Genomic DNA, 20,840 nt, shown 5'->3' on the forward strand with positions numbered 1-20,840 from the left:
ACAACATCCCATATACTTTTGTGGAGTGAGGTTAGATGAAATCGCATTAAATCACTCCACCTAGCATAATCTTCACCATCAAAAGTTGGTGGCTTGCCTAATGGGACGGAAAGTAAATGTTTAGATGTACGAGAGTAGTGCAAGGGGATCTTACTAAACTTCTTACGCTCTTGGCGTTTAGAAGTTACGGAGGGCGCATCGGAGTCGGAGGTCGATGTTGATGAAGTGTAGGTCTCGTAGTAGACCACTTTCCTCATCCTCTTTTCCTTGTTCTTACTCCGGTGCGGCTTGTGGGAAGAAGATTTTTCCTTCTTCTCTTTGTGGTGAGAAGAAGATTTCTTCTCCTTCCCTTTGTTGGAGGAGATCTTCTTCTTCTCCTTCCTCTTGGTACGGGACTCTTCCGATGAAGTGCTCCCTTGGCTTGTAGTGGGCTTTTCGCCGGTCTCCATCTCCTTCTTGGCGTGATCTCCCGACATCACTTCGAGCGGTTAGGCTCTAATGAAGCACCGGGCTCTGATACCAATTGAAAGTCGCCTAGAGGGGGGGGGGTGAATAGGGCGAAACTGAAATTTACAAATATAAACACAACTACAAGCCGGGTTAGCGTTAGTAATAAAGAAATGAGTCCGCGAGAGAGGGCGCAAAACAAATCCCAAGCGAATAAGCAAGTGAGACACGGAGATTTGTTTTACCGAGGTTCGGTTCTTGCAAACCTACTCCCCGTTGAGGAGGCCACAAAGGCCGGGTCTCTTTCAACCCTTCCCTCTCTCAAACGATCCACGGATCGAGTGAGCTTTCTCTTCTCAATCACTTGGAACACAAAGTTCCCACAAGGACCACCACAAGATTGGTGTCTCTTGCCTCAATTTACAAGTGAGTTTGATTGCAAAGAATGGATCAAGAAAGAAGAAAGCAATCCAAGCGCAAGAGCTCGAAAGAACACAAGCAAATCACTCTCTCTAATCACTATAGCGTTGTGTGGAGTTTGGAGAGGATTTGATCTCTTTGGTGTGTCTAGAATTGAATGCTAGAGCTCTTGTAGTAGTTGGGAAGTGGAAAACTTGGATGCAATGAATGGTGGGGTGGTTGGGGTATTTATAGCTCCAACCACCAAACTTGACCGTTGGCTGGGTCCTCTGTTCGATGGCGCACCGGACAGTCCGGTGCACACCGGACAGTCCGGTGCCCCTGCCACGTCATCACTGCCGTTGGATTCTAGCCGTTGAAGCTTCTGACTTGTGGGCCCGCCTGGGTGTCCGGTGCACACCGGACATGCACTGTTCCTTGTCCGGTGTGCCGGAGTGGGCGCGCCTGCCATCTGCGCGCGCAGAGCGCGCATTAAATGCACGGCAGAGAGCCGTTGGCGCGGAGATGACCGTTGCTCCGGAGTCGCACCGGACAGTCCGGTGCACACCGGACAGTCCGGTGAATTATAGCGGACGAGCCGTTGGCTTTTCCCGAAGCTGGCGAGTTCCTGAGGCCGACCCCCTTTGGCGCACCGGACAGTCCGGTGAATTATAGCCGAGTCGCCTCCGGAAATTCCCGAAGGTGGCGAGTTCGAGTTGGAGTCCTCTGGTGCACCGGACACTGTCCGGTGGTGCACCGAACACTGTTCGGTGTACACCGGACAGTCCGGTGCTCCCAGACCAGAGGGCCTTCGGTTACCACATAGCTCCTTAGTTGAATCCAAAACTTGGTCTTTTTTATTGGCTGAGTGTGAACCTTTTACACCTGTATAATCTATACACTTGGGCAAACTAGTTAGTCCAATTGTTTGTGTTGGACAATTCAACCACCAAAATTAATTAGGGACTAGGTGTAAGCCTAATTCCCTTTCAACTGGTATGGGCTCAACTAGCCCCACCCCCACTGCTGCTGATGGTAGCAGTACTGGTACTGGTACTAGTGTCAATGCCTCTAGGAAGAGATCCAAAGTCTGGAATGACTTTGAGGAGCTGACTAATCTCATCAATGGTAAGAAGGTAAGGTATGGTGCCCTTTGCAAATACTGTAAGCAGACCTTCAGTGCTAAATCTAGTTGTGGGACTGGCCATTTGCTTCGGCATAATTGCAATGCTAAAAAGGAACAACAACGTAGTGGCATTGTTCAGTCTCTTCTTAAGTATAATCCTGATGGTTCTCTAGTTCGATGGGAATACTCTAATGCTGTTGCTAGAACTGAATTATGTCGTTTGATAGCTAGAGAGGATTTGCCTTTATGGTTTGGTGAATCTGATGCTTTTCAAGAGTACATTACTAAAGCACATAATCCTAAATTTGTGAAGTCACTTAGGCAAACAACAGCTAGGGATCTAATTAAGCTTTACAATGAACGTGTGCTTAAGCTTATTGAGTCATTTAAATCTGTTTCATCAGTTGCTCTAACTTCTGATATTTGGAATGGTAAAGCTAAAGAGGACTACATTTCTGTTGTTGCTCACTTTGTGAATTCGAATTGGGAGCTAGAAAAAAGGTTGATTGGTCTTAGGCTCATAGATGTGAAACATTCTGGAAATAATATAGCAGAACGTGTTAACATGGTTGCTGATGAGTATGGTTTATGTGATAAAATATTTGCTATTACTCTTGACAATGCTTCCTCTAATCAAACTGCTATGTATTATCTTAAACCATTGTTTTCTGGTTATCTTGGAGCTCTAACTGATGTTGATGATGATGAATTGTCTTCCATTCTTTTGCATCAACGTTGTGCATGTCACATTATTAATCTAATAGTAAAGTCAGGTTTGAAAAGAGTAAAACATTATCTTGAGGACTTTAGAACTGCCATAAACTTTTTGAATTCATCAAACCAAAGAATTGCTGCATACAAGAGTTACTGTTTAAGTATGGGTATTTGTCCTAGAAAGTTTGGTGTGGATATGGATGTTAGGTGGAACTCAACTTTTTTAATGCTGAAACACCTTATGCCACACAAAAGCACATTTTCTGTCTTCATCCAAACTAATTATACTTTGGCATCTGATGGTACCCCTTTATTAACTAACAACCACTGGTATGTTGCTGAGAAACTGTTATCATGTCTTCAACTGTTCTATGATTCTACTGTTATTTTGTCTGGTGTTTACTACCCAACTGCTCCATTAATGTTGCATCAAATACTTAAAATTGCTAGACACTTGAATGCTTTTGAAAATGATACACTACTGAGGCAAGCTGTTGTTCAAATGAAAGATAAATATTTCAAATATTGGAGAGATATACCCATTCTATATGCTTTTGCTTTCATACTAGATCCTAGAGCTAAGATGAGAGGTTTTCATAAACCACTACAGCGCCTATCAGCTTTTACTGGTACAGATTATTCTAGACTTCCTCAGGATGTGAGGAAAGGGTTAACTAAACTTTATCAGATTTATGACACAAAGTTTGGTGATGTGCGCTTACGTGTACATGAACCATCATCCACAACTGAGGGTAAGAACAAATCTGCCTGGGATGACATATATGGTGATGATGATATTGGTAGTGGTAGGAGATCTGGTTCTGGTAGTAATGTTGCATCTAATTCTTCCTGTCCTACTACTGCTCAGTCTGAGTTGTCTGCATACCTTGATAGTGATACTGTCAATCAATTTGATGACAGTTTCAGCATTCTGGGTTGGTGGCATGGGCATAAACTTACTTATCTTGTTCTATCTATACTAGCTAAGGATGTCATGACAGTTCCTGCTTCTACTATATCTTCAGAATCTACTTTTAGGTTGGCAGGGTGATTGAGGAACGTCGTCGACGGCTCACACCGGACATGGTGGAGGTTCTATCATGCATCAAAGACTGGGAGTTAGCAGATTTACACATGCAACACAATCTTGAGAAGGACACACTAGAAATAGAATCTGTCCTTGAAAGCTTAAACGATGATGGAGGACAACAAGGAAGTCAGTCAAGGGTTCAAGAGTGAATTATTGTAACTTGTAATCTTATCCTTTGTCTCTATTTCTTGTGAGTTGTGACTTGTGACTTGTTGTATTGAACATTGGACTATGAACATTATAAATTTGAGCTGGCTGCACTCTTTTTTCCTTCCTAGGGTTTTCTCACGAGGTGTGAGTTTTTACCTAGGAAGGTTTTTAATGAGGCAGCATTGCACGAACAGCTCATTAATATATTTCTTGTGTCGTTTTTTGTGTTTATTGTAAATTCTGTTATATAATTATATATGTGATTTTTGTGATTTTCGTGCCAGGCTCGGCCCTGTACCACTGGGCTGACCAGTACAATGGTACGGCCCGGCCCGCCCGAATACCTATCGGGCCGTGCCTGGGCCGAGAGTCCGGCACGCCGGGTTAGCCCGGCACGACCCGAAGTCTGCCTGTGCCGGGCCAGGCACGCCTCAATCGGGCCGGGCCGAGTGCGTGCCCGGGCCGGGCGGCACGTTTGGACATGTATACTCAACCATCAAAGGTTTCTTACTGTTAACGGCTAGTTTTAAAACTAGCCATTATAGTATCACCAGATTTGTCAGATGTGGACAATAGGGCTACACTACACACATACGGTACCCTCGTGAATGCTGAGTGAAGGGGCAACTACTAGCTCTTTGCCTTGGAGCTATATATCTCCCTCCTTAGTATCTCTCCTGCTTTTTTCTTCAGCTAAAAGTACATTCAAGAGCAAGAGGGAATTCTTGCCTATTGGGCACATGTTGATTTGATATTCATTTTACACTAATTATATATTCATTTGGTAACATATGAATGTAATTTGCATGTATGTCTATATTCATTACCATTTGAACGAATATAGATAGAAAAAAAGTGGACTAAAAAGAACTGTATTTTAGGATGGAGGCAGTATTTATATGTACTCCTACAAAGTGTGCAAGGGCGACGTCCACACTCGAAAACCCTCAGGATGAATGTGGACAAATATAAATTTCCACTGTTTAGTGGTCGTACAGATTACAGATGCTTTCAAGCAGAATCATGTAGCACAGAAACATAAGAATGGGAATTGGGTCACAGAACATATGCATACGAAAAGGGCAATATAATCATATGATTATTACCACTGGACTCGCAAAGTCACGAAATTTATCTGGTACTCCCTCCATTCCAAAGTACAAGACGAGATACGTAGCTTTTACTGTATACTTAAGATATGCACTGTATTTAGATCCATAGTAAAAACATCATACCTATAAAAGCTGAAACATCTTATGAGGGATTACTGAGGAATTATGTCAGCAGTTTAGCACTGGTATACATGGGCAAGGGCCCTAGCTCACAAAAATTGAAACAGCCATGACTGCAAAAAACAACTGAAAGCTCTTTTAACAATAAGAGCAATGCTAAAAGAAGGGAGAGACATATCTTTAATTCTAATCTGAGCAGGATACATCTTATCTTGGAGAAGAAACAAAAATCATGGGATCACTCATGATTTATGGAGCATCAATAACTTTGGAAGCTGAGAGTTAGTTTAAAAACAAAGTGGGTCAAGTAAAGACAAAAAAAGGTGCTATAGGGTGATAGGCATCATGGGCGCCCACGAGCATTTGGTACTCACTGTACAGTCAATATAACTGCTTGTTCAGATCATAGATCAGAGGGCTGAACACAACATTTGGCACTCGCTAAGCCTGCAGTAGAATGAAGAATGGACATGTATCATACCAATCCACCGTCAGTGTTGTTCCAAATAATACATCCAAGTAATACAGCGTCTAGTTTCCAAAAAAAAAGTAACCCAGCATCCTAATGGTATTAGTTCACGGCTCCAGGCCTACAATATCTGGTTTCCCATCCGACGGCAGAAAACTTTCCAAGCATCCACTGGTAGGTACACACTTTGATGATTCGTTAATCTTTCCACTCCAGCCAGACAAAACCTAGAATCGTTAAGTTGAAAGACTTTATTCAATGCTACCCAACAAGAAATATGATACCATACTAAGTGAACAGGAGTGCATAACAGTTATCCATGTGTCTACCCCAACTTGATTGGGACTATGACTTTTCTTGTTGTTGTTGAGTTAGCTTACGGTGACATCCTATCGTTTGTCATTAAATGTGGAGCTATGTGCAGGGAGCATTTACACCCTGTTTGGATGTAGATATTGGAGCACAGAATTGAAAATTAGAATCAACTTTCCTAAATTATGTTGTTTGGTTGCACATGGAATTGAGATTTGGAATTAGAATCCAATTTCCTGGAATTGGACTATAACTAGAAACTCCCTCTCCCAGTACGTAGCGTCATCCCTCTATATTGCGTGGAATTCGACCGCACAAGTACGAACTCCAATTCAGTGACATCCAAACAATTAGAATTATATCTCATTTCAATACCATGATTGATTTGGTACTGAACCCAATTCAATTCCATGCGCTCCAATATCAACATCCAAACGGGACGAGATAATTTCAACGAGACCGTTAGCAAGGTTAGAGATTGGAATCGTTGACTTAGGGGAACTGAATGACATTGATAGGAGATTAGTATGGATCATGTGCCCGTAGTGAAGGTACAAATGGGCTTTTCTTTCAGGATTCTCCCTCTCTAGATTTATTTCTAGAGATAATACAATATTCATAAGAATTATCTAAGAAGGAAACAAATGGCTTGAATCAAGTAGTGGGCGCTATTGGTCTGCCATATGCAAGCTTCTTATCTATTTGATTGAGGCAACAGAATATGGCTAATGAGATATTTTGTAGTTTTCAGGGTTAAGAAGACTGCTTTAAATATGGTAAATAATTAGTAGAGCGCCTACCCAATCTCCCATGTACATCAAGTGGCACTTAGTCATTCAAACTTGCACTCTCTTTCTCCATCTCAACAATACAAGCTAATCTATCATGGACCTGCCAAGAACATATAGCCAGTTTAGCTCCATAGCAAAACATCATCAGAAAAAACTATGACAGTCTCTAACCTCTGAAAGTTTTTGTGCTGCTTCTTGTTTGAACTTCTCGTCATACCTGAAATAATATAAACATTAACCTCCTAATCTCCTATAGATGTGAATGATTACAGACTTACGCCATGCTAGACAGAAATTACCATTCTCGGGGTATACCAGCTTCATCACGAGCCGGATAGTTAAATGGACCCTTCAGTACAACACTGTATTCCTTTATCAAGTCTAATGTTTAAGTGAACATTCCATTAGTTAGCATGATCTTGTATAAGCATATATCACACTATAAAATTAGGAAGGCAAACCTTTGAAAGTATCGCCTGGTTCACGACCCATCATTTGGCATACTTTGAGAAACCAATACAAACCTACAGAAACATGTGCAAGCTCTTCCTCTGCTACTCTTGCCACAATGTCTGCAGATCGATGGTCCCCAAAACCAGATAACCTTTGGACTAACCTTGGTCCAGCATCGAGACCTCTGGCTTCCTATCAAGGTTCTAATAATCAACATATTGGTCAATTTTAACAATGTAAAGTTCTTCAACAAGCATTCTCACCTAAAACATAAACTACAACTACTAAGTAAAGACTGAAGACTATTAAGTTCAGCTACAAAAATAAAGCATATACACAGGACAAGCATCACACAGAAGGAAGCGACAATGATGTGGCACCTGGACCAAAGGAATCACTGCCAATCGTGCAGAAACGTCACTTGAGGACTTTGCACACTCCCTCCACAGAAGATTGTGAACAGGCATATCACCATAACTGTCCACAAGATACGGTGATCACTGTTAGATAGCTCATTGTTCACTAAAAAATGTAACGGTTCGTTGTATTTATCAGACACACGTGTACAGTATTAGACTTGTGATGTAGCTGATGTTGCATCTTTTGCGCCACTCGACACATGAAAAAGGTAGGTAGCTGGTGCTGCATCTTTTGCGCCACTAACCTGAACCCAAGCTCCCCTAGCCGCTGCGAGTACCAGCGAAAATGTCGGCTCTCGTCATCGGCCACACGCGCGAAATCCGCGAAGAAGCCGTCCCCCAGCGTATCCCTGAGCGGCGCGAACCGCACGACGGTGTCCCATGCGAGGTCGATGGCGTTGAGCTCGACGTGCGCCAGGTTGTGCAGCATGTACGCGTTGAGCGGCACCCCCATCTCCTTGTGCGTGGTAATCTCCTTCTGCGTCACCTGCACAGAGAGCGGCAACGCCCGGTCACCCATCGCCACCTGCTCGACGAAACGCCTCAACCTAAGACGAGGATCGGAGGGAGGAGGTGCACGAGTAGCCGAGAGGGTGTACCACGAGGGGCTTATCGGGCCTGGCGGGGTGGTCGGGGGCCGTCGCCTGGCCGATGGGGAGCCCGGCGGCCCACCGGGAGAAGGCGGCGTGGGTGCGCCGTGCCTTGGCGAGGGGGTCGGCGGTGGACAGCACGAGCGCCCCCATCTCCGCCAGCGACGAGGCCGCACCGGCGTCAGCAGCCGGCTCATCGACGTCGCCGGAGGCGCAGGGACCGTTCGGGCCCCACGTGCGGAGGTCGCTGGGCGGCGCCCGGCGCCAGGCGCTGAGGCCTGGCCATGGAAGCGGCGAGACGGCGGCCGCGGATGCCGCGGCCGATAGCAGGCGGCGGGGTGCGGGACCGCGTGGCAGTGGGAGCGGCGGTAGGCGGCGAAGCGGGAGCATTTGGCCGGAGCCGGGGATAACGCGATGTGTTCGCGCTCGCGTCCCCACCGGGAAGAGCCGAAGAGGCCGCCGAACAAACGAAACAGGAAACACTCTAGCCTGCTTTTTCGCGATCCCTTGTACAATTGCTGCTAATTTTTTCAGGGATGTATGATACTCCGACGGTGGACGTGAGAGTTTCATCATGAAAAAGAAAACCCATGGAGCTCCTACTTGGGGTGTTTTCTTATAGCAAGGCATTAGATCACCATTCAAATTACTAGATGCTTCTCCTTCACCGATCCCATGGACTGGAGCACACAAGCAGCTCAATTAAAGTGCGTTTGATTGTAACGACAGAACAGGACGGGATAGGACGATACTTAAATAAGTTTGTTTGGTTCAAAGTCAGAGGTTGAAAAGGGACTACCTAGTGTTATCCCAAATTATCTCTTAAGATTAAAGACTCAAGATTATAGAGACGAGAGAGGACACAAGGAAACATCCATGTCCTATCTGTCCCCAGCTGTCCCGGGGCAATAAGAGAGAGAAATCAATGGCAATGCTGCAAACCTTTTATAAAGAAAAACTAATGCTGATGCAAACACCGACAGGAATTACACGGCTATAACAATTGTACAATCTTACAACAGGGCGAGGCCTCCAGGTTCCTGGTCTTCACCTCACCGCATGTTCCACTACCTGCCCCAGTTTTCAGGTTTCCTCCTATCCAATTCCAATATGTTGAGGTAACTTCCAGCTCGGCGACTAGGTAAATACGGCACACTCTACAGTAAGTACACAACTGCTGACAGTTGTACAGGTGAATCCGTGCATGTGCTATCCTGGGGATCCACTTCGTCAACAAAACGACAAACAGCATGGCACTGGTTAGAGTTCCTACATGGCCAAAATTTACAGCAATCTCACCCCATAAATTCATGCTAGAATCCTTTCTTGAACTAAGGTGTTATGGTTTCCAGTGCCCCCATCAACATCTGCGTAGAAGCAAGTTTTACATGTCAGATTCATCATTCATGATTAATGTGATCATGAAACTAGTTAACAATTGAATCAGTTTATTTATTCCATACCATGATTTGCTAAAACTTGTTTTAAGGGCAACAAAGTTCTATGCAAAATGAGTAGTGAAACAATAAAAATACTAGCTAAAATAATAGCTATAAATGACACAGAGAGAGAGCAAGGCATAAGCACCTCGCAACAACAACAGTAAATATAACAAAATCCAGTCAATTACACAGTTTAAACTTAGTGCACCTTGTGGTAATGTATCAAATCAAGCAATTTATGCTACATTTGTGCACATGTGGGGATTTCCACCTCTCACCTAGGCCATTCAGGCTGGATAAGAGGGTGACATTAAGTTTGCGCACATGTGTGCCGTTACACTATTGCACACCTGGTACTTCCTAAATGATGAAAATGGTAAATTATACCAAGCAAACCTACTTGAAATCCTCAAAAGGAAGAGCAGGTAAACTTCAATCAACTACGATAAGAATACCTCCCCTCTCAATTTTCCAAATATAGTTAGAATTTGAATAACAAACAACCAATTCTGCATATGCCAAAAAGCAGCAGCTATACAATTGATAAAGATGCAGAAATATCAATACCAAAAACCTGGCTAGCAAGAACAAAAGGCAAAGAGCAAATCGGTTTGGATCATAAGTCTAGTAACTTTCAGCTCAACACAAAGTGGACAGCTAGAGCTAGAGTACTCACTACAAAACAAATACAAAGATGTGCCAAGAAAAAACAATCTATACACAAGGTGCTAATATAGTTTCCAAGGTCAACTGTATCACTTGACATCTGGTCAAGTTTATATGCCTGGTTCGAAATTGAAAGCAGTATGAACTATAAAAGATGAGAAGTATGAAAGTGTCAGAACATGTACAGAAGTTCATCATTTTGAACATTTTCAATTAAGAACAGTTAGGTTCATAACAGTACACTAATCAAACATATTACAAATTAACAGAACAACATTAAACCAGCATATATGTACAATACAATGTGTCACTTCAAATATGAGCATGTGACACTAACTATGCAAGAAAATGAGCAGTTGACACCCAATATCCACTGTATTGGACTATGCATGCAGGAAAAAAACATAAATAACTGTGCTATGTGATTCATGTGAACACTTGGACAACCATTTACAATTTATGTAGAATCCTTATAGGACGGCGATTAAACCTACTATTTTATATGGTGCGGAATGTTGGCCTATTAAAAGACGACATGTTCAGGAGACAAGTATTGCGGAAATACGCAAGTTGTGTTGGATTTATGGTCATACAAGAAGGAATCGAGTCTGAAATGATGACATACGTGATAGGCTAGGGGTAGTAGCACCAATTGAAGAAAAGCTTGTCCAAAGCAGTTGAGATGGTTTGGACATGTCCAACAGAGACTTCCAGAGTCACTTGTGCATAGTGAAATTCTAAGGCACAATAGCAATGGGAATAAAGGCAGGGGTAGGCCGAAGTTGACATGGAAAGAGGCAGTAAAAAAAGACTTGAAGAAATGAAATATAACCAAAGATTTAGCCTTGAATAGGAGTACATGAAAAATAACTATCCATGTGGTTGAACCTTGACTTATGGTTTCTGTTGGGTTTCAACTCTAGACTAGCCCAACTTGTTGGGACAAAAAGGTTTTGTTGTTGTTGAATATCTCGAATCCTTATCCTAAAAATGTTTCTGCAACCAACAGATATACTTTCTAATAGGTTAAGAAAACTAATGTGTGTCATTTTAAGATCACAGTAGTAAAAGCATTATCCCATTAAATCATGTGATCGGTGACTCTAGTTGAACCATAGTTACTTTTATTCAGTAGAACAATGTCACAGATTATAGCAACTATAAGCACTTCTTGATTATTACTTACAAGCCAACTACGGAGGCTATTCTTTCATTTCTCTAGTCAGAACAACCAAGAAAGTCACCACCAAGCCAAAACATTTATTTCCTACACATGTTCTGTGCAAATAACTAGAGGACAAAGCCAATGACTCACATTTTCACTAGTGTATATTTAAACTTATACGAAGGCATAATGTATCATATTGGTCTTCCGAATTCCAATGTTTTGTTGAGAAGGGATAAAATATTAAGATTCATCGGTGAGCAAGACACAATACATGAGCCAGAAGCCCAGAAGATGAATTCGGCTTGCTCATGTGAACTTAACAATAAGAAACATTAGCATCCTTTGTAAATCAGACGAGAAAGTTTTACCCAAAAGCCTTCTAGAAAAAGCATGAAACTAATTAAGCTAGTTCCATAAAAGACATAATTTTTTTCTCCGCGCACTTGGTAGTTATAGTGGTTTGCAGCTCCAAAAAAAGTTAACTGGTCTTGAAGAATTTACCAAAGTTATTGGACATTAAATGCAAATGATTGCTGCATTAATGCAGAATATACCTGGCTTATAGATGCTACGTTCTGGGTGATTGCCCAGCATCAGAACCATCTGCTGATGAACTATCTGTGTCCGTATCTGCACATGTTTCCTATGATAAATTCATTTGTTCTCCAAATACTTCCAAACCAAACGATAATATGAAAGAAAAATACAGAATCCAAAAGTTTTCTTGTTACAATATCTTCAAATAAGAAAACTTTACCACTAGAGGATGAACCCGAGTCACTGCTAGAGCTTCCAGAACTACTTGATCTACCAGCATTCTCTCCCTTCTGATCTTCCAAATGACCAGGTGATGATTCACCCACACATCTCTCATTATCATCTGTAGTTACGTAAGCTTAGTTGTTTTTTCAGTCACAATAGAAGTGGATTATAACCAAAAGCACTGTTGCATTACAAGAATGATTCTAATGGTGCATTTGTTCTTTTCTCAAACAAACAAAAGACGTTTATAGTGATAAAAACAATGGTCCAAAGACACACGACTGGCCCACCTGCTGCACTTTCCTTAGGTGGATCAACATCAACTGTTTCTGGTTCTGGAATCTGTAACGGAAAGACAACAGTGAGAACCGCACGTGCAATATTCCATAAAATTTAGTGATGGCACTGAATACTATCAACCATAATCATACCGGTTCTTGTACTGCAGGAATTTGATCCTGATCCGCCTTGCCCTGCCTCACATGTTCTACCTTCTCCGGCTCCTGATCAGGATCAGCTTCATCCGGCCTTACCGCAGAAAGCTCAGCCTTCCGCTTATTCTTAGTTATACTCTTCCTATAGTTTGTCACGAATCTATCGAGCTCCCATAATGTTTCAACATCAAAGCTATCGATATCAACCTCAATCTCATCGTCGTGCTGGCTGAGTGACAAGTTCCTCTTCTTTATGATCTGAACAACATTGTCTAGCTTCTCTGGTGGCAAATCCTGGAGGTTATTGCTAAGCCGCTGCTTCTCCCAGAATGTCATATCCCTCTTATTGGGCTCCCTTGCCTTGGGCTTCTTTAAAACTTGGGGTCTGCCAGTGTGTGTCTTCGGGGTAGCTTCTATCCCGGCAGCATGAACTGTCGAATCAGACCTCTCTAACGGCCTAGAATTATCTATCTCCTTTGGCTTTGGCTTTTTGGGTGCTGCTGAGGATGGTGTAGGAGGCTGTGGTGATAGCTGAGCTATCTCAGCCTCAATCTCCGGCCACTTCTCCTCGAACATGTTAAGCAGCTGCTCGGCCATGAAGTGCACGTCCTGGCCCTTGGGGTTGTACGTCATGGCGTTCTGGAACGTCAGACGCACATCACCTGCAAATTCCCGTGGTGACTTGTACTGCCCGGCACCTAGCTTTGACTTGACTGTGCCGAGGTCCATGGGTTTGGTGATGATTGTATGGTAGTCGTGCAGGCCAAGCGCGCTCGCATCTACGGGCTTGTTGAACACCCAGCTGTGCTTGTGCTTCATCAGCCTGGAGAGCAGAGCGGCGCAGGTCTTGAACACGGGCGCGTAGAGCTTGCGCCGCGCCTCCGCCGAGAGGTGCGGCTGCGGGACTCCGCCGCCCTTCTTAGACTTGTGCTTGGACGCCGGCGGGTACGGCGGATGCGGCGTGGAGGGGTCGGTGGCAGAGAGCGCCGAGGAGGGGGCGGGAGCCGGGAGGGAGTTCAGGCGCTTGACGGCGGCGCGCACCTGGGAGAGCTCGGAAGAGAGGCGGCGGCGCAGCTCCCGGCGGGCGGTGGTCGTGGAGGGCAGCGAAAAGGTGACGGTGGGTAGGAGCTGGCCGTTGTGGGCGTCGAAGGAAGGGACGCTGGGAGCCTTGGAGCTGGCGTGAGATTTGCGCGAGTAGGGTTTGCCGGATGGCGAGGGCGGCCCGGAGGCCATTTTTAGCGGGTCAACGGCTGCGGCAGATCGTGGACGGCGGCGGATCGGAGGCGCGGATTTGGGGATTTGGGCGGAGGAGGCACCGCACGACAGGGAGAGGGGAGGGGAAGGGGGTCGGTGTGGTGGTGCCGTGGTGGTGGTGGTGGCGGCCGGTGGGGACAAGGGAGGCAGCCGCTAGCCTGCTAGTACCTGTCGCAAGTGCTGGGGAGAGAGGATCATTTTCTTTTTCCTTTTCCTTGCTATGTTTTGGCTCCCTCTTTTGCTCCTCTCCTTTCCATTGCTAGTAAAAAAATATTATGATCTTGGTTCCTTTTATTCAACATTCTGCCCTCACAAATTAACAATACAACGAGCCAACAAGTTGATGTGGAGGTACGGCCATCTTGCAAATCTCATATCTTATTATTTACCTTATTTTTATTTCAAACTTTACTCTTTAAACAATGATAAACAATGTTATCTACCAGTTATGTATACTCTATTTTACCTTATCCATTGAAGACAGTTTAAGGACATCAATATGGCTCATACGTACATTGACTATGGCATTTTAGGAGATAATGATCTTTTTCTATTATTTTTAAGTGAATCTAGCCATATTTGTTGTACCCATTGTCCATATACTTTTATGTGATAGCTTTACAGATACGAGATGTTTGAGTGCATTAGAGCTAATAGTTAGCTAGCTAAAAAACTATAGTAAAATTAGCCATGCAATAAATATATAGCTAACTACTAGTTAATTCGCTAAAAGTAGTTAATAGTTGAACTATTAGCTAGATTGTTTAGTTGTCTTCGACTAATTCTAGCTGCTACTATTGCTCTAGTGTATTCAAGCATGGTGAATCCTAAAATGATATATATTTAGGCCAAATGAAGTGCAAGAACAGCAGTGTGCGCGTGATCAAACAATCATCGTGAGAATATAGACACGAAAGAGTTTCACGACGAAATATCAAATCTAGTTTGTACGTAACATGACAACGACATCAAAGTATAAGAGGGAGTACCATGTACAGTTGTACGTAACAACAACATCAAATATTATGCAAACAGTCCTGATCCACTAGCACTACACAAAAAAACGTTGAAAACATCGGCTAAACTAAGAACGTTGATGTCGGCATACTTAAGAACGTCATTTTCCTTAGACTGACATACTTAAATTGTTTTCCTCACCATCACGAGCATTACAAATCCTAGGCTTCAGTTTCAAAGACATCACAGTTCACATGCAAAAAATACTAGAATTATCGATCGCAAATGGTACAAGAAAGTCTAATAAAGTTCAGACCATAAAAATTATCCACCAAATTTATTTATATCATTATAGTCTTCAATAAATAAAAACAGAGAATCACGGTTTATGCAAGCATCCATAGAGCCGGGTAGAGCTAATGCGGTTACTTTTTTATTATTTTGTGGGCTACCTAACATGGAATTCTAGAAACAGGAGTGTTTTGTGGTAAAAAAACAAGATCCCAGAAATACGGGACAAAACATTGAATTGTTTTCATTCCTGTTCCCGTGATATACCATCATGTTTCCGTCTCATTCTTTTCTCCCCTGCAATACAAAAATGATCTAGGTAAAAAAAACGGAATATGGTACCGGACGAAATGGGATTTTTACTATCCATTTTTATCCCAAATACCTCTGTTGGTTTCTTAAATATTGTATCCAAATTAACACTATATAAGAAAAAGGATACAATGGTACATGTGCCTAGTTGGATTGAGGGTGTCTAGATCTAGATGTAACGCTTAGAATTTATATTCTACCTTGTTCGGTGTAGGCACTACGGCATGGAATTAAAATTTGGAATCCGCTTTTTCTAAATTATGTTGTTTGGTTGCATATGGAATTGGAATTTGAAATTAGACCCATATGAATTTGACTATAATTAGAAACTATCTCCGTTCATCCCTTTGAATTGCGTGAAATTAGACCATACAATTCTAAATCCTAATTGAGTGACATCCAAAACAATAGAATTGAAACTATATCTTACTTCAGCGCTATGACTGATTTGATATTAATCCAAATTCAATTATATGCCCTCCATTTATACGTTCTGTTACCAGCTCGTCTTCTCTCTTTCAAAAAAATACACACACTACATTTCATCCTCACGTGTTTTTTTTGGAAAAGTTTTTCTTTTCTTCGTTTGTGAAAATGAAAGGCAAATAATTGGATCGCCAGTCAATTTGTAAGCTCAATCAAAGAGTCCCGTCTCATCCAGACCAGATCAGATCACGGACGACACAGACGGCCACCAAATCTGCACCTGCCCCAGATGCAGCAGAGGTAGTCGCCACGGCGCCACCTGCCCACTGCACTGCCCCCAGAGCCTCCAAGCTGCATATCGGAAGTGAAGCGCCTCGCAGTCCTCCTCTCGGATCTCGCGGTGGAAGTCGCCGGTCCACTCGATCAGCGAGCGAGTCGGTGCCGCGCGGCGGATTCCCCGACCCGAGCAAAGGAACCGGACATGCGGCCGCGGCTGGTGCTCTTCGGCGACTCCATAACCGAGCTGTCCTTCGCGTCCGGCGGATGGGGGGCCGCGCTCACCGACCGCTTCGCCCGCCAGGTACGTGCACTGCCTTGCGCGCTCCTCCCTGGGTCCTGGCGGCGCCGTCGGCTGGCCGGCTGGCCTTGATTTAGCGAACCCCGATCTGGCTGTGACTGCGCGCCCCTATTGTTCAGGCTGACGTGGTGCTGCGCGGGCTCAGCGGCTACAACACGCGGTGGGCGCTCAAGGTGCTGCCGCGGGCCATGGAGGGCGCGGCGGGCGCGGGCGCGGGCGCGGACCCGGCGGCCGTGACAGTCTTCTTCGGCGCCAACGACGCCTCTCTGCCCGACCAGGTGCAGGCGCACCAGCACGTGCCGCTCAAGGAGTACCAGAGCAACCTCCGCGCCATCTGCGCCTATTTCAAGGTTATGGACTTATCTTGGATTCGGATGTCTTGGATTGGTCGCTCACCTATCCGTCGCTTGGGTTCTTCGATCGCAGGAGCGATGGCCCTCCACTGCTGTCATACTCATCACTCCCCCACCGATTTACGAGCCAGCGAGAATCCGGTAAACAAATACTAGATCCATTTGGAAGATACTCCTACTACAAATCAAATAAACCCACCGATATCACGCTTGTTCGCTCTACTGATGATGCTAGCTTTCTGCGGGGAATGTCGTGGTCGATCGACGATCATGGCAAAAATCAAGTCATTGGGTGCCTTTCACGTGCTGGTCCCCATTTTGTTTTCCTCTTGCTGTGACGCATATATGATACTAAATTCCACTATCTGCAGTTTGCCAGTTAGAAAGTGAGAATTGCATCCATGCACACTGCTGCTTTCAGTAAGTCAGAAAAGGTTGTCAGCATTTAGATCCATACTGATACTGCTGCTCATCACTCTGCCAGGAACCTCCTGCAGTAGTCTGTAGTCGGTAAAGAGAAAACACCACTTTGTCTATCTACTGTGCATAGCTTTATGAAGAGAATCTATCAGCAACTGAGGATAAGTTTATGAGTCCTATGGTGCCTTTACACTGATTTTGCCATTTTACTATTTTAGCTGCTATGCACATATGACATTCATGTTGGTTCTTCTCATAACACTAGGTGTCAATATGCTGTAGCTTTCCGTCTGTATATACTCGCTCTATTTCACATTTTGAATTTTCTAGAAAATTGCTTTTATCATGTCATTTCAACTTTTTTTTAGAGAGTCAAATCGTCTCAAGTTTGATCAGATTTATATAACAAAACAATAGCAGTTATGATACCAAATAAGTATTATTAGATTCTTTATTAATTATATTCTTTTATAGTATACCTATTTAATGTTATAAATCTTTGCAATTCTCTCTGTAGTTTCCATCAAACTTGAGACAGTTTTGAACTCTCTAATAAAGTTGGAATGACTTGTAATTTGAAGTGGAAGGAGTATCTAAACATAGCGTATATGTAATGTATAGTAAAAGTTATATATCCAAAAAAAACTCAAATCATCTTTTGATTTGAAAATATAGTGAGTAGTAACATTTATGCACGTACCTCGAGGGGAGGAAAAAAAACAGGGAATACTGAATTAACACAAGGGGCAAGCCCATAGTAGCAGTTTAACTAAAGTGGCCGAGATCATTGTACATACTGGAGGAATCAGCATGCTTATTTTGGACCTACATGTACTTTTCCCTAGAGTCCACATGAGATGGGTTCTAGAATTCTGGATTGTTTATATCTGTATTTCTAGACATGATGTCCAGTAATCCAACTACCTGGCTTGATGTAATGACTTCTTCAATCATCGAGTATAGATTGCACTTTTCACTAAACCACTTATCTCTGTGTTTTCTGCACATGTTCAGCGATCCGATTGCCTTGCCTGACTCAAGCATTCAGTGCAGATTGCACTTTTCGCTAAAGTTAAGTAGCTTTCAAGCCAGCCACACTTATTATTGTCCTTGGACCCTTTTGCAGAGACATGTATGGAGACGACGAGCCTTCACGCCAACCAGAAAGGAGCAATGAGGCTGCCGGCGCTTACGCACAGGCATGCATAGATGTTGCCACAGAATTGAACCATCCAGTTATAGACATCTGGACCAAGATGCAGGAATTTCCAGACTGGCAAACATCTGCATTGAGGTAAGCAAGCATATATTCCGATTACGTCTGTGACCAATGCAAGATCCGGATGCGCTAAATGGGCAGTGGTTATTTCTCTACCCTTGCATTGTGTTATCAGCTTCCTTCCTTACCTTGCTGGTTCTGGAATAGTCAATCAGATAACGCTTAGTTGCGCATAAAAGCTTGTTACCTATGGGTAGGTTGTTACCTAGAAACTATGCGACTCCCGTCTCTGAAATATGAAATCTGAAGTGGAGTGAAGATGTTGTGCAGATTATTTGTTGGACGTGATCCACTGTTGTGCAGATTATTTGTCCCAGTGCTAGAGTTCAAGGAACACAACCTCAATCTGGTAGTAGGGCCAATTAACATTACGTACCTGAATATTAGTATGAGATAAAGGCATTCCATGTTTTTTTTTGCGATACATTGCATAGCCTTGTTTTTTTTTTCTCTAAAGCTTCTGCTGTGTCGAATAAATTTTTGCATCTTCAGTCGGAAAGAAGACGCATAGTTACTCATTTTTGTGTGTCTAGTTTTAAAACTGGTCACAGTTTATTTTCCTTCAGAGTGATGTTATGTACCGGCCGGTAGCACGTGGACCGTCCCTAGCTTTCTTGTGCAATTGTAGGCTTAATTAAGGCTTCAGGCACTGGTGTTTTTGTATTTGTAACGAATACTTGCTAATGCTGGGTCGTTTCTAATCTTTTCTCTACCTGGAAAATAATCGTGGCTAGCTCTAAACCGGCAGTGAATGCATTGCGACGTGATCAACAGTCCTGATTGTATTATATCATATCATTAATGTGTACGTATGTATTTTGTTTCGGAAGCCCTAGCTGCCTGTGATAACCATGTGGATGCGACGATGCTATGCAGCGACGGGCTCCACTTCACCCCAGTAGGAAACAAGATCCTGTTCGAGGAGGTGGTGAAGACGCTGGAGACGAGCATCGGTTTCAGCCAGGAGCGGCTCCCGTCGGACCTCCCGCTGTTCCACGAGATCGACCCCAAGGACCCCATGAAAGCCTTCGGAGCTTAGCTTGGGCCTTATCGGAGGAGACGCACGGTCGTTGGATCAGCCACGTCTGCTGCATTTGAGTTCGTCGTCAGTATGCCCGAGGCCTGCTGAGGCCATTACAGGAACAGTGAGCTTTAATAAGCGGTGTTTTCAGTACCGTTTGGTTGTCAGCGCATCACGTGTTGTTGGAACACTGTGGTTGGATAAAAAAATCATACCCTCTCCGTCCGAAATTAAAATTCATTTTACCTTTTTTATAATTCGTACAATAATTAATTAATACATGTGTTATATATATATATAGATTCATTATTATTTATTTGAATATAAACATAAACATAAAGAACTAGTATTTTAGTACAGACGGAGTAAATGACATAACTGGAACGAAACAGCGAAGGTTTTTTCCCCTTCTTTTTTGTTCGTCGTGGAGCCAGGTCTGACCTGTCGTGCGGAAAAGAAGGGTTGAAAGCTTTTGGGCCACCGAGCGGAGGCCCATGTGAGCATAAAGCTCTGGGGCCAGTGAGCAGAGGAGGCAGGCCCAGGCGCGCCCGGCTCTGCCTTTTGGCTCCTCCTATAAAAGGACATAGGCCGATTACACATTGTGCTAGGCCTAGGCCTGGCTTCGTTTTCACGTTGGGGATGCCGGATGCCTTCTCAAAATCAAAAAAAAAAAAGAAAGAAAGAAAGAAGAAGATGAGAGGCTACGAGTTTTTCTAAAGAAAAAACATATATTTTTTTTGCAAATGCTCCGTGCGTGCGGTACTCCTGCAGAGCTGAGAGCCCGAGAGTGAGAAGCCTGGGAAGTAATAAACAACCCGGTGACGGTGAGCAGCCAGCGCATGATCATCTGGGGATGGGGAGTCCGCTACGACGACATCCTCCACGTCTCGCCTCTGCCTTGCCTCAAGATGCAGAATTTAGCACACCAAGAGTCCAAGACACACACACAACACTCTCTCTCACGCAGTATAATGCAGAAAGAGAAACCACGCTACGTCTGCGCGTGCGTGACTGCTGCTACAGGAGTACTACTGTACAAAAACCGGGTCACGCTTCCCGAGACAGTACCAGTTGCGGTTGCGGGCCCCACAGCGTAGCCCCGGCCCAGCCCGCGTGGGTTACTGATCCCTAGCCTGGCTAGCTACGGCCTAGTAGGAGCGGTGTACGTAGGTTGGTTAATCGAGGGCGTAGTAGTACTAGAAACCGAATCGGATTACATAAACTAAGCGGGCCTGCGCTGTGCGTACGGCAAAGATCTCAAGTAGCCAAACCCAACCGGGCGCGTG

At 43.9% G+C, this 20,840-nt stretch overlaps 2 protein-coding genes and 1 long non-coding RNA gene across 16 annotated transcripts; 2 read left to right on the forward strand and 1 right to left on the reverse strand.

Moving 5' to 3' along the window:
* Positions 1-5,048: 5,048 nt before the first annotated feature.
* LOC103649581 (uncharacterized) lies at positions 5,049-14,258 on the reverse strand. Of its 14 annotated transcripts, none has more exons than XM_035966040.1 (13): positions 12,662-14,254; positions 12,521-12,572; positions 12,226-12,348; positions 12,023-12,098; positions 8,202-9,559; positions 7,848-8,089; positions 7,564-7,660; positions 7,192-7,375; positions 7,030-7,111; positions 6,902-6,947; positions 6,740-6,830; positions 5,533-5,605; positions 5,165-5,433 (listed from the first exon to the last, which is right to left on the reverse strand). In XM_035966040.1, the coding sequence occupies exons 1-4, from the start codon at positions 13,895-13,897 to the stop codon at positions 12,037-12,039; spliced, it is 1,473 nt and encodes a 490-aa protein (XP_035821933.1). In that variant the 5' UTR covers positions 13,898-14,254; the 3' UTR covers positions 5,165-5,433; positions 5,533-5,605; positions 6,740-6,830; positions 6,902-6,947; positions 7,030-7,111; positions 7,192-7,375; positions 7,564-7,660; positions 7,848-8,089; positions 8,202-9,559; positions 12,023-12,036. The 14 variants fall into 14 exon arrangements, with proteins under 14 accessions (XP_035821939.1, XP_035821936.1, XP_035821940.1 ...); XM_035966041.1 differs by adding an exon at positions 10,926-11,037 and having other exon boundaries at positions 5,167-5,854; positions 12,662-14,258; XM_035966036.1 differs by having other exon boundaries at positions 5,167-5,433; positions 5,533-5,854.
* Positions 14,259-16,025: 1,767 nt separating this feature from the next.
* Positions 16,026-19,831, forward strand: LOC100286087 (uncharacterized). Its single transcript, NM_001158975.2, has 5 exons — positions 16,026-16,484; positions 16,601-16,831; positions 16,908-16,975; positions 18,381-18,548; positions 19,410-19,831. The coding sequence occupies exons 1-5, from the start codon at positions 16,386-16,388 to the stop codon at positions 19,570-19,572; spliced, it is 729 nt and encodes a 242-aa protein (NP_001152447.1). The 5' UTR covers positions 16,026-16,385; the 3' UTR covers positions 19,573-19,831.
* On the forward strand, positions 16,998-18,059 carry LOC109945369 (uncharacterized). Its single transcript, XR_002268519.2, has 2 exons — positions 16,998-17,220; positions 17,319-18,059. It is a non-coding gene; the product is annotated as an uncharacterized lncRNA (long non-coding RNA).
* Positions 19,832-20,840: the final 1,009 nt, after the last annotated feature.

Source organism: Zea mays, chromosome 3 (assembly GCF_902167145.1).
Source record: "Zea mays cultivar B73 chromosome 3, Zm-B73-REFERENCE-NAM-5.0, whole genome shotgun sequence".
Taxonomy (NCBI): domain Eukaryota; kingdom Viridiplantae; phylum Streptophyta; class Magnoliopsida; order Poales; family Poaceae; genus Zea; species Zea mays.

What these genes read in the sequence shown, in the direction of transcription:
- LOC103649581 (XM_035966040.1), bottom strand. Translation starts at nt 13,897, where the DNA reads ATGGCCTCCGGGCCGCCCTCGCCATCCGGCAAACCCTACTCGCGCAAA. An exon ending in TTCCTGCAGTACAAGAACCG is followed by an intron (nt 12,573 to 12,661) that starts GTATGATTATGG and finishes TTTCCGTTACAG; the next exon opens with ATTCCAGAACCAGAAACAGT. An exon ending in ACCTAAGGAAAGTGCAGCAG is followed by an intron (nt 12,349 to 12,520) that starts GTGGGCCAGTCG and finishes ACGTAACTACAG; the next exon opens with ATGATAATGAGAGATGTGTG.
- LOC100286087 (NM_001158975.2), top strand. Translation starts at nt 16,386, where the DNA reads ATGCGGCCGCGGCTGGTGCTCTTCGGCGACTCCATAACCGAGCTGTCC. An exon ending in CCGACCGCTTCGCCCGCCAG is followed by an intron (nt 16,485 to 16,600) that starts GTACGTGCACTG and finishes CCTATTGTTCAG; the next exon opens with GCTGACGTGGTGCTGCGCGG. An exon ending in TGGCAAACATCTGCATTGAG is followed by an intron (nt 18,549 to 19,409) that starts GTAAGCAAGCAT and finishes GATGCTATGCAG; the next exon opens with CGACGGGCTCCACTTCACCC.